This window comes from Haliotis cracherodii, unplaced genomic scaffold (genome assembly GCF_022045235.1).
Source record: "Haliotis cracherodii isolate W230 unplaced genomic scaffold, xgHalCrac1.p SCAF_44, whole genome shotgun sequence".
Lineage (NCBI taxonomy): Eukaryota > Metazoa > Mollusca > Gastropoda > Lepetellida > Haliotidae > Haliotis > Haliotis cracherodii.
Genome location: NW_027266302.1, coordinates 91,239 through 103,959, shown reverse-complemented (window position 1 = coordinate 103,959; position 12,721 = coordinate 91,239). Strand labels below are relative to the sequence as shown.

The following is a 12,721-nucleotide window of genomic DNA, read 5'->3' as shown; positions in this document are numbered from 1 at the left end:
AAATTCTAACATGGACTATCTAGGTGTACAGATTAATTAATTTTGAGGCATACAACTCCTCAAGGCAGACCAGTGTGGCTATGTCATTCTAATGTGTATTAGGTCTGAAAGATAATCACCTTCATTTTTCTTTTGCTTTCAAACAGCTGTATATGTTAAGTTTCAGGAATGAAGACAACCAGATTTTCACCAGAACTTGTGTAAAGAATTAAAAAAGTGCCAGGTACAATTTAATTTGAAATTTAAAAAAGTAAAACTGCTCAGAAAGCCAATGTTCATCTTCAGCTCAGCAACCTCAGGGCCCCGTTCCATAAAGCGATCTTAGGTCTATGATCATCGTAAGTCTATGTTAAAGTATGGGGAAATGTCAGATGTCCATTTTACAGGTGGGTTAAGTTTGGTATTTCTCGCATATTCTCACAATCCTCACGTCGAATGATCTGTACCTTTTCTCCTAATACTGATTGTCCTATCTCTCCAACTTTTGGATGCTATTGTTCAGTCACTGCGTTTATCAGTGTAGCCTAGGTACAACTTACTAGACACTTCCCTCTCAAAAATAACGTTGTCCTATATATGACGTCATCATGTTGTGAAGGTATATTTGAATCTCCAGAAGTGACATGATAGAACAATGTTTTATCGTGAAATAAACCAGGCTTCATTCTTCATTGTTCTTTGCGATTTATAGCGTAGCTATCTTACATAAGAGAATAACGAGAAGATAATCATTCACATCACACAGGTTTATTAACCTCACAATGTTTATATATACATACATGTTTATTACAAAATGTTAGCACAAAACACGCCCTTCAAAAATATGTATAAAAGTATCAATACAATAATACTGACAAAATCTGACAAATTAGCAGAAATATTTTTGATTCTTGTGCCTGTTAAAGAATTGAAAATGAAACCTTTTCAACAGTCAGTAGATTAAAAACATGATTGATGTCTCACAAATATATAGTTCAAAGATACTCAAAGATATAAATATACATGCTTAAAGGGCATTAAATATAGAAATGTACAAAAAACCCATAAAACATTCAACTAATAATACTGTTAACAACCATATGATTAATGTATGGTTGGCTGAAATCCAGATGACACAAAATTCTCCCTCGTTTTTTCTCCTACTGCGAAATAAATTTCGAAACAAATTGGTAGAAGCTACTAGTCCTTATATGAATTCATGTATATGAAATATCAGTGCTAATACTGACACATGGAACTGACTTTAAATTTGAGCAATACTCTCATCTTTGGCAAAAAGTCAACAAACCTGTACATAATGTGACACATTAAATTCTATAATACATAACAATGGTAAAAGGCTGCACTGTACAACATACACAAGGTGATTGAGAAAGGTATTGATCATGAAATGTTTTTTGTTCTGTGCATTGAACAATGTGTTTTGATTTGTCTCGGCTGACATGGAGACCTATTCTTTAACATCAACAATGAGTGGAGCAAGGTACTGGCTGTGTCGGATTCCAAAGGAGAAGTCGGGTTCCTTCTTCTTGTTAATCCACACCTGGGAAGATAAAACTCCATGTTATACACCCTCCACATACACATGACAAATGGCAGAATGATGTATCTCCAGCTGACTGAAAGACTTCATAGAAGAGTCAGTGAGTATGGTTTTACGCCGCTTTTAGCAATATTCCAGCAATCTCACATTGAGGTACACCAGAAATTGGCTTCACACACTGTACCCATGTCGGGAATTGAACCCGGGTCTTTGGCGTGATGAGCGAACGTTTTAACCACTAGGCTACCCAACCGCCCCTCATAGAAGAGGCAAATATAAAAAAAACAATGAGATTCAACAGTACATCCATTCTCTAGGGCTGGGACGGGTAACCCACACTACTACCCGGACCTGTGGTTAGTCACGTGATATCCTGTTTGATGACATTAACCATTAAATTCTGCGGTTACACTACAAGTATAGCTTATGTTCACATTTCTCTCTGACTATGCAAGCATTCGTTCTGACTTTTATATGTTCAAATAAGGATAAAACTTCTATCAAGTTTTTGCCTGGGCTGCGGTAAAACAATTCCCATTTAGACATTTTGTACTGAACTCTTTGAGCCCTAAAGTGGGTGCCCGGGTATGGTCAGGTAATAGGGCGTCGTGTATCTGGGAAGTAAATTTGGATTTGTCCCAGCCCTACCATTCTTCATCCAAGTTGAGAAGGAAGTTTGAGTGGGTCAGTTGTTAGTGTGCTGGCTTGTCATGCAAGTCATGAGGTTGATTCCCATTTATGAAGCCCATTCCTGGTTTTTCCTGACATATCATTGATGGATCCAGAGAGGGGTGCAGGGGACGCACACTCCCTGCTTTTACTCCTCGTTCATGTCAACCTGAGACACACTCTGTCAGGTAGTGCTTTTATCAAAATCCTGGATCTGACACTGAAATCATTGTTTCCTATACAAGGACCAGAAATCTGATATTCCTAACAATGTTTCACTGCTAGATACACTTAGTCACTGCTACAGACTTACATTCTCCGGTGAGTGAGCTCCTGGGCCAGGCTTCTTGGTGGTGTCGCCTGGCATGATGTTTCTGCTGGTCATGCTGTACAGAGGGGCCTTTATCTTGAACATGCTGGGGTCAGTGGTGTTGTAAGTGCCTGGCCCTGGCGCCTGAATAGCAACATCACCATCAGTATATAATCACCAAAACATTTCCTATGATCAGGAATCAACACGTGTTCTGCTGAATTGAGTGAAGCCCATGTAAAATACATTTCCAGACCTCAACAACCGACTACTGTTTTACAGTTTTCTTAAATGTATAAGCCTATCACTTGTCAGGGAGGGGAGTTGGATGGCATAGTGAGGGGTTCTCCCTTAATTCTAATATTTCAATGCCTGTACGGAATTTATTCGTGAAATTTATTCCTATAGCTGACAATGATATATTTTAATAATATTGCTATGTAATAGCATCCTTATGTGCTCGCTCACAAACAAAGTTATATGAACCCCCTGTCAGGGCAATTTTTGTTCCTTTGCTAACTACAAGAAGGTCAATATGTCTGGGTTTGAATTAACTGTCCAAAGAAAATCAGTTTTCGAAGACAATATGTGCACTTTTCAATGAAGTGTGTGCTTACCCCGGCCAGATCCTCAGCAAAGCCTCCAGTAACCTGTCTCCCAGAGAGACTGTGACAAGCTGCCTGTCTCTTCCCACTCTGAACAGTCTTGCCGATCATGTTGGGCAACGTGTAGCTGTTTGCAGCTGGAACATAAATAATAGTTAAAGCCTGTTTTTTTTCCAAATTCCACAATGATTAATACTGTAAGCTTCAGGGATGAATTGTTACCTAGTGGCAATTCCTTGTTGTGTAGGGTGTATTGACACTAAGTACATCAGGCTGGTACAGTGAGGCATCATAAAGTAGTACAGCACTGATAAATGCTCACACTTTCAACCACTGGTTTGCCTCCTCCAGGCCTGAACACAATGAAGTCCAACAGGATACCACACTAATGTCTCTAACAGACACGGACAAATCAGTAATAAAGGCCATCATCCCACAATACAAAGATATCTAATTAAGAATTGACTTTCACTTTATGTGAGTTCATTGGAGTATAAACCTTCATAGAGTGAGGGCCAAACTGTATAAATGTCGTAGGTGGAATAAAATAGTTCCTCAAATAGAGAGGTGACATGAGCGTATGGATGCACAACTTGCTCTTCAGAAACATCTTATGCAACATATGTATTCAAATAATATCACCATTAGATGAGAAAGGTCTGTTAAGGACTACCTCAGTAAGTCAGTCACAGTGACAGCGCGTGGTAATACATTTACATCAAGTACAAGACGTCAGAATGGCCGACACGATAAACGTGACGGGAGAAATTTCAGGGGTTGCAAATGAACCCATGGTGGTTACATGTTTTAGTCATCATTGATCAATTGGCCGATCATTGAATAGTGATCAAAGATGTGTCAAATAGACACAAAGGTAAATTCATAGATTGCTGTAGACAGTCACTGCCAGCCTAGAAACGGATTGAGGCGATACTACCATGGTTTGGATGTGCATTTCTTCATTTTTTTCACTAGGATGGGTCGTAGTGAGGATATTGGTGAACGATCATGCAGTCAAACTCTGATGTTTCTCAATGTATATACTAAAACGCTAAGTTCAAGATTAAAGGGTCTAAATGATCAGAAAGAACGCTTCTGTATGTGTTCATGCTAGGGAATTCCCAGGGGTTTCCCCAGGATCGTGGAAGTAGTCCGTCTGTGTTTATGTCATTTCAAGAACATGGTCTCATGAAAAACGTATGAACGTCAATTTTGCAGTCAGGTGACAGACCTCTCGTCCATTTGAAAAGCTGTATATCGTGTAAACTTCAGATTAAAAAATTATAAGGTAATATCCTGTATGCAAAGGAAGTTATCTTAAATAAAGTTTTCTGTTGCATAAGCTTTAGCTAAATATACTTCAGTGTTATATATAAAGTATATCAGTTGATTTCATGATGTGGATAATTGCTTCAGTTGTTGGATAGTCTGTGTAATATGGATGTATCTATTGCTTTCTAAGATGAGTGTAGTGTTCATATTTCATCATCACATGGTATTTACCTTCCACTTATTTTTTTTTCTTCAGACAAAATTCACAGTATCTCTCATCACATGGAATATTATTGTCTTTCTACCTCAACATATAATCTAAAATTTTTACATCTTTTGATAAATGCCACTTAATATATTGATGTATGTTTGTTGTTAGATATATGTTTGTTGTTAGATATGATTCAATATTGAACAGTGATGTATATTGTTAATAGTAGTTGCACATTGATCAACTTTCCAAGTATGAATGTCAATCTTGATATAAATTGTCTGAGGTCTTTGTTTAAATTCATATTAAAAAAATCAGCATCTCCCATATTCTGCTGAATCCAGACTGTACCACATCCTAAGCTATATAAGATATTCTTTATCGAAGTAGTCAATGTGTATCTTCCAGCATCATCAGGAGATTTAAGCCTGATGTAAGCCTGATATGGTAGTCTGTTATTGCTGAGGTGAAATTCAGGATACACAAGTACAGAGTTCTATGGCTCTTCTCATGTAGAAATGTTGCAGAGGGAATCTGACACTCTCTCCAAGTGTTGGAAGTTTTCTTAAAAGTCTGTGAAATCTTTGCAGAGTAAAGTCTGTTTACTTTCTGTTAACTTGTTATATGAAGTTCCCCAGGTTTCAGCACCATAACACAATAGTGGAACTATCATACTGTCAAACATTTTAAAGTTACCTTCGTTTATTCCATGGTAATTTGGAGGTGAAAACAATCCCTGTAATATCTAAATACCTGTAGAAGTTAGGGCTGGGACGGGTACCCACAGGACTACCCGGACCCGTGGTTAGTCAGGTGATTATATTGTTTAATGGCAAAATCTAGAACTCTATGGTGACACTATAAGTGACAAATATTCACATTTCTTTCCGACTATGCACACATTCCTTCTGACTTATATGTTTGCATAAAGATAAAACTTCAGTCAACTTAAGTGTATCTATGACCAGATCATATTATACCTGTATCAAAATACATTGTGACAGGCGTAGGGTCAAACGTTTACCAATCAGACATTTTGTACCTTTCACTTGAGACCTACAGCGGGTACCCGGGTAGGGTCGGGTAATAGGGGGATGGGTACCCGGGTAGTAAATTTAGACTCTTCCCAGCCCTAGTAGAAGTTAACAACTTCTAAATGCATGTCTTTATATGTCCATTTCTCCTAGTCTGTTAAAGGTTCCTCTCTTCTAAAGACCATTATTTTGGTTTTATCTGAATCTTTTGCATTCCTGTAGGTTTGCCTGCTCCAGGCCTGAACACCCTGCAGGCAATCATGATGCAGCAGTAATGTCTCTAATTATTTCTATGAAACTCAACTTCATGACAAAATATGAAATTGAAAACACTTTTAACATTATAATGTGCTTTATTACTATTAGACAGTATTTTCCTCCATGACTGTATTTAATACATATTTTGTTTATTATCATTAATATCAGCTAAGGCTATGGTAAAAGTTGATATTCTAAAATAAATGAATAATTTTAAGGAAAAACTAAACATTTAAATAATTTCTCTTTTATTCTTTTATAAATCCTGTATCAAATACACTTGCTTAAGTTGAAAAACAATTGAACATGCCTTGACAGAAATCCTCAAAAAGACATTTAACCATTAAATCCTTCAGGTGATGCAGTGTTCCGATATCAAATCAATGAATGATTGTGGACATGATGGCTTTGCGCCTTATCATGTGTATCGTGTAACTTAACTATAATTTAGTTAAACTAATCCTGCGCCTGTTTTTTTAGTTCAACAAATATAAAAATCAATGAATAGGAAACAGAATATCACCGCTGTCCATACATTTTATCATCCAGAGGATTTTGTTGTCAAACACATGAAGAAAGAAACTGCTTATTATAACGATAGATCAATTTGTAGCAAGTATCATGTAGCTTGGAGTATCAAGCATGGCGTTATTAACTTCAAGTGGAGCGTTGAACATGTCTCCCACTGAGGATGTCATGCTACACGGCATTGAGAGGGGGATATGTGGCTATGTCAGGATCTATGTGCTATTATGACTGTTAAGATATCATATTTCTTTCTGGACGAGACAATGTGACAGAAAATATTGACAAATTATATGTTGTTGAAATTGATAGGCTATTAAATGTCTTTAATGCCTCTTTAACATCCCCCGCATGTGTACAAAGTGTGAAGCCTATTTCTGGTATTCCCACCGTGATATTGCTGGAATATTGCTAAAATCAGTGTAAAACCTTACTCACTCACTCTTAAAGTCATGGTATATCAATAATTATTTAAGTAATAAATTTCACACTACACAGGATAGAGCTTGTATGGAGAATATTACAAGTATATTACTTTGATACAATATAATCTTGCCTAAAGTAATGAGTAAGTCACAGCAGCAGCAGCTGTTACACATTACATTCTAAAAATGTATTATCTTTATATTATGATGAAATGAAAAATATATAACATAGGCAATCATCTTCATAATTTGTCATCACTTTAATCCTAATCCTACTTTAATTTTATGACCCAAACATCATTATCAACATCAGCATCATCAATGATGCTCACCTGGAGTGTTGTCTGTTCTCCTGTTTCGCTGTCTCATACCAAAACTGTAGGCCGGATGACGGAACTTGGCGGTGGGGCCGGTGTGCTCGGGACTATAAGCACCTGGCCCAGGGGTCTTGAATGATGTGCTATCCTTCTGGCGACTATAGAGGGAGTAGTGGGGGGTACCATCCTGTCCATCTCGGTACACCTGCAGGAGAGATGTCTCAAGTTACACATGTTATTCAAGACATCCTTTGAGTGACCTGTAATCATCTGCTTTCGTACGTTGCTTTGTTGTCTTTAAAATGTCATTAATAATTCGGTGAATAGTTTTTTTTTTGGTATTTTATTATTTTTGGTGGGGGGTGTTTGCAGTTACTGTTAATCATGTCAGGGTACTAGAATGTATATACATTTCATCTGTAGGGACTTACGAGGTGGGATGGTGGTGTGGTGGAGATGAGATCCTTACCTTGGTGTCAGGGTAGTAGCATGGGCCAGGGCTGCAGTCATCCCTGTATTTGCCATGACGGATGCCAAAAGAGTATGCTGGGTACTTGGAGTGAGAACTGCGAGGATCATGGGTCGACTGGCCAATCAGATTTGGTAGACCATAGCATGGGCCAGGACTGCTGTACATGGCAGCAATCGGGCCACGTGGTTTCGTGTAGTTGTACACCATTGTGCCTACCTAAGTATATATATATATATATAAAAGTTTATTTACAAAAACATTGACAGTTTTATCTTCATAATAAATCTTCACTTAAAAAACAAGTCATTGCAAATTGATCTAGCTCTACAAAACAAGCAAACAAAATATTTCTGAGAAAACAAAAAACAGGTTATATGTTTTGCTGGAAGTAGTCATATAGGTTTGGCCTATTTCAGGAGCAGATCCAGAATTTTTAAAGAAGGGGCTGTTAAATTTGGGCCACTTCAGTGTGTGTGAGAGTTGGGGTTTCACCAAAAAAAGAACACAAACACACTATGTAAACCATTATTAATTTTAATTTTACAACCAAATCAGCAAATCTGCATACAAAATGTCATGAGATATTAAAAAAAGGGTGGGTGGGGGGTAGTGTGGGGTGGGGGGGATAAGAGGGGTTGCTAGAACCTAATCATTCAGAACGAAAGTCATAACTGCCAAGCCAGCAAATTACTACAGATAGATTTATACAATACGTGTACAAGGAGACTTTATGTAAGAAACACTATAAATCCTAGCAAAGAAATGTGATAGTTTTCACTGCGCATTTAGAGTTATTCATTGAACAAATGAGCCATACCTATTTGGAGTCCGATTTTCTACGCTAGACACCAGCCTAGGCCTAAATCTCTTCAATTTTAAGAATGAATTATTTCCATTCAAGCAAACTGTCTCACACAGTAACAAGAATAAACTTCTTAATATTAGTTATACCAACAGAAGCCGAAATACGTTGACAGTTCAATGATAAATGGTGAACAGTTCATCACTAACTACTAACCAACCCTGCTTTGATCAGTTCAAACGTTTACTGTTGCAAAATGGAGAACTTACCAAATTTGGTGTATTCCACAGTTGCTGAGGTTGTTTGACTGATGGTCGTCGCTATACTTTTGAAGTAAATGAGGCCCGAGAACTTTCCTTGTTCTGAACAACCTGCAAGGCCCTGGAGTATAAAGGCACCCCCTTATTCTCAAATCGCCTTCAAACTACCGGTCCTCAGACAGAAGCTTACACCGACGTCCCTAGCAACGTAATGCCGTGTCCTTATCAACGCATCGATAAGCCGAAACGAGGCACACGTCGAAACGAATAATTAAACCCATCTATGAGGTCATTACGTAGCAGTTTATATCACGTATACTGTAACGAAGCTTATTAGATTGCTGTTTAACACAGCGCGTGAGATTCAGATTCATTTGAAATATTGACGAAGTTGAATTTTTTTTAAATATTATAGAAGCGTGTAAAGTAATATATTAGGGATAAGTACTAATTTGTGAAATGTTAATTATGATGAAATAGGATTTCGGATAATAATTTGTAACTAGATCTATAACTTCTTTGGCTTTGTTTATTTTGTAATAAAAGTACGTTCCTGAACTTCATTTTCTGTTTGTTTGTTTTAAAGACGTATTTTAACGCACATAGGCAAAGAATGTTTGCTATTCGTTATCTTATTTATTGTGAAGGAAAACAAACTAAAAGCATACCCTAAAGGGTTCAATGACACATTAATAAATAAAAGTTTTATCCTTGATCCAATTAAACCCAGACAACGGTGTAAGGTAACATTTATGAATGATTTAAAGCAGTTTATTTCATTATCGAATGTCATTACGGGACATTTACCCACATATACCCGTCGATATTGCTATAGGAACACCCGACCTGGCCAAAGGGTACGCTCGAAACCCGTGTGACATGTCTATTCACAAAATAAAGACACGGAAAGGTTAAAGACATCTAATGTTATCAAATTACAACATTTATCGATGGGTTTCTTTTGTAACGTGCAATCAGATAGGAGCAGGGTTTGCAGGGCAACAAAGCACATGTCCTGCCAATGGCAACTGTAGCGAATCACATCCTTTATGATTTCAAATATGAAGTAACACAGCGAACAATTGAAACAAATGATAGGTTGGGTTTTGAATACAGCATGTGTGTAATTAATATGTACCTATTGAACTAGATATTGATCTACACCGATATTTCTATAGCTGATTGACTTCGCTACAGACCCCCGCCGACACCATTTCAAACTCCATTTAAGGCTTCCAGATAACGTGCGAAGTATAGTGTTTAATCACCGCCCGATACAATTGCGTCTTTAAAGAGCGATATCGTTCGTTTGTTATTACTATATTACCTTATATCTTCGTTTAAAATTTGGCACAGACATACACAGGTATTGAATGATATATATTTTATACAGAAAGTTTTCCGTATTTTATCACAAGCAGTAAAATTGCAAATAAACAATTTACTGAAAAAAGTTTTTAAAAAATATGGAATGTGGATACTTTTGCTCTGTAGGTGATGTCGTAGTAAGTAGCTGAAAAAAGTTTTTAAAAAATATGGAATGAGGATACTTTTGCTCTGTAGGTGATGTCGTAGTAAGTAGCGTCCACGTCAGTTATAGAATTGTGCCCTTGGGCACATCGATTGTTTCATGTCGGGGCACATGGCTATGGAATGTGTATATCGCATCTCAAATTGACTTTCGAAGTGCATGCATTACACACAGCGAAACAGCACCAATTGTGCTATGAAACTCTATAGCAATCAAATTAATTAATTCAACCATTCTGGTTTCTATGGTAACTGTGTGTTGCTCATATACATGCGCTCGACTTCAATTAACATAACGTTTCATCAGAAGATTAATAGACAAAATTAAATTCCTTAGATTCCTCAAATTTCCTTATAAACGCTGTATTTATATATTTGGTGGAATATATGATCGTCGTTAATGTATATTGACATTATTTATTCCGATAGTCCATTATTAATGTTGCAGGTGTCTACGACTGTCTATTGTCGTGATTTAAGGGATCACTATCAGAGCAGTGACGATATAACAATAGACTTCTTAAAGCATTTACTCCGAACGCTGGCTTCACATACCCCGGTGAGGGGATTATCCCCCGATTTGACACGACTTGTTTGCTGTACATATGAGAAAGGGGATTTACAATGATATGAATCGATATTCTTGTAACTATGGACACGATAGAAACATGTGACCATTTCATATACATGAAACAAAATATATTTTTTACTACAATTTATCATCAGACATAAAGGCTTATCGTGCCTAAACCCAAATAGTGCATTCAGCCCTTTGTAATTAATATCAACTTGCATCAAAGCCTCAGGTCGTCCTTTGCCCCCAATAAGAAAGATTCGTGAGATCGGGCGATTAGAAGACGGGATTTTGGTAACGTAAGAGGCAGTGGTTCCAGCGGGTATAATCCACATAGTATAGTGATTATTTGTCAGTCTATTGCTCCGAGTCGGTTGACGAGCAGATATTGGATTAAAACTATGGACCATGAGCCTAATCTGGTTTGCTTGTATAGACAACGGTAAAACACTGGCAGAGCACGCTTGTGATGGGACGGAAAACAGTGGAGAAATGGTGACAGCGGTTGGACGGGGTTGATATTTGGGAGAACTTGAATATACATATAGATTTTTCACAATGGATTTTTCAGGTAAGAGAACAAGTCAACAACGCGGATGCATTTTTATTTATTTAAGTGTATTTTGATGTGGACGTTTAAGTGAGCAACGATATATGCTCGTTGTTATTACAAGTGCAACAACGTGTAATCTGTGACTATTTTTGTTTAATAATTTCAGGAGCACACAATTACTCATTCTCCGAGGTGGTCAATTTTGAACTGTTGGTCTTATGTGTATGTATGCAATGTTAACTATACCTGAATGCAATACAACCTCTTTCAGCACCATACCCATGCTTGTGCATGGGTTTCACATCATCACTTCGGGTTGTCCTCTCACAATAAGCTGACATGCCGTGATATAATTATAACTGGAATACTGTTAAAACCGGCGTTAAACCCAACTCATTCACTCACTCTTTCGAATGCCTGTCTGTTGATTGTCAAACTTTATACATAGCACTGCAACGAAAGCTACCTGAACAGATATCTCGCCCAAACTCCATCACTCCTTTATTAGTCCTGACGTGTACCCAATAGAGAACAGCTAATCAAATAGAGTTTAAATCCAACAGACAAAATTTTGATTAAGAAAACGACAATACAAAAAGTATAACACATTTTTATAGGTGCTTTATATCCGTGTATCCGAGGCTAGTATAGATGATATTCATGACAAATCCGCGAGTTCCTCGCAGATGACATGCGGTGGGAAACATTGACAACGTCAGCGTAGACGAACATCTATTCTCTGATATGATTTTTTAAACAGAAAAAGCAGTTATTAAATTATCACAATAAACTATAATATAAAGGAGCCCTGATACTCTTTATTTTCCTGAAAACTATTATAGACGTGTATAGACCCTATGACACACATACGTTAACGATGTAACAAAGAATAGGTTCAAACGGCATACAGTGAAAACTCAATTAGTAATACCCTTGACCCCGTTTATCCGAAAGACATAAACTATTCCCTACTTGAAGGAAAAGGTCTTCATAATTCTGAATATACAGTGCTAGTATGAAAACCTATGCACCTTAAATTCCTTCTTACTTCCGGAAACCTCACACCATTCCATATGTCATTAGTGTATTAATATTACATTAAATGCAACAGACCAATCATTATGTAAGTAACGGTATCCCTATAAAACAAAACTTAAATGCTTAAAAGGTATTTGTTGTAATGCATATATTTTAAGTTTAGATAGCAAACAAAGCATCACTTCCTTATTGTACTGGGACTATGTGTTGACAATGTTTGTTTTATTTAGTAAGACATATGTTCGACATACTAACAAGTTAGTTATACATACAGCATACGGGGTGATTATCTCGATTGTTAGTGGAGGTTAATATATTCACAT

General features: G+C 37.1%; 1 protein-coding gene across 1 annotated transcript; it reads right to left on the bottom strand.

Moving 5' to 3' along the window:
• Window positions 1-1,450: 1,450 nt before the first annotated feature.
• LOC139441767 (ciliary microtubule associated protein 1A-like) lies at window positions 1,451-7,848 on the bottom strand. Its single transcript, XM_071222550.1, has 5 exons — window positions 7,639-7,848; window positions 7,185-7,374; window positions 3,140-3,264; window positions 2,526-2,666; window positions 1,451-1,543 (listed from the first exon to the last, which is right to left on the bottom strand). The coding sequence occupies exons 1-5, from the start codon at window positions 7,846-7,848 to the stop codon at window positions 1,451-1,453; spliced, it is 759 nt and encodes a 252-aa protein (XP_071078651.1).
• Between the last annotated feature and the right edge of the window lie 4,873 nt (window positions 7,849-12,721).

What these genes read in the sequence shown, in the direction of transcription:
- LOC139441767 (XM_071222550.1), bottom strand. Translation starts at nt 7,848, where the DNA reads ATGGTGTACAACTACACGAAACCACGTGGCCCGATTGCTGCCATGTAC. An exon ending in GCTACTACCCTGACACCAAG is followed by an intron (nt 7,375 to 7,638) that starts GTAAGGATCTCA and finishes TCTCTCCTGCAG; the next exon opens with GTGTACCGAGATGGACAGGA. An exon ending in TTGCTGAGGATCTGGCCGGG is followed by an intron (nt 2,667 to 3,139) that starts GTAAGCACACAC and finishes GTTGCTATTCAG; the next exon opens with GCGCCAGGGCCAGGCACTTA.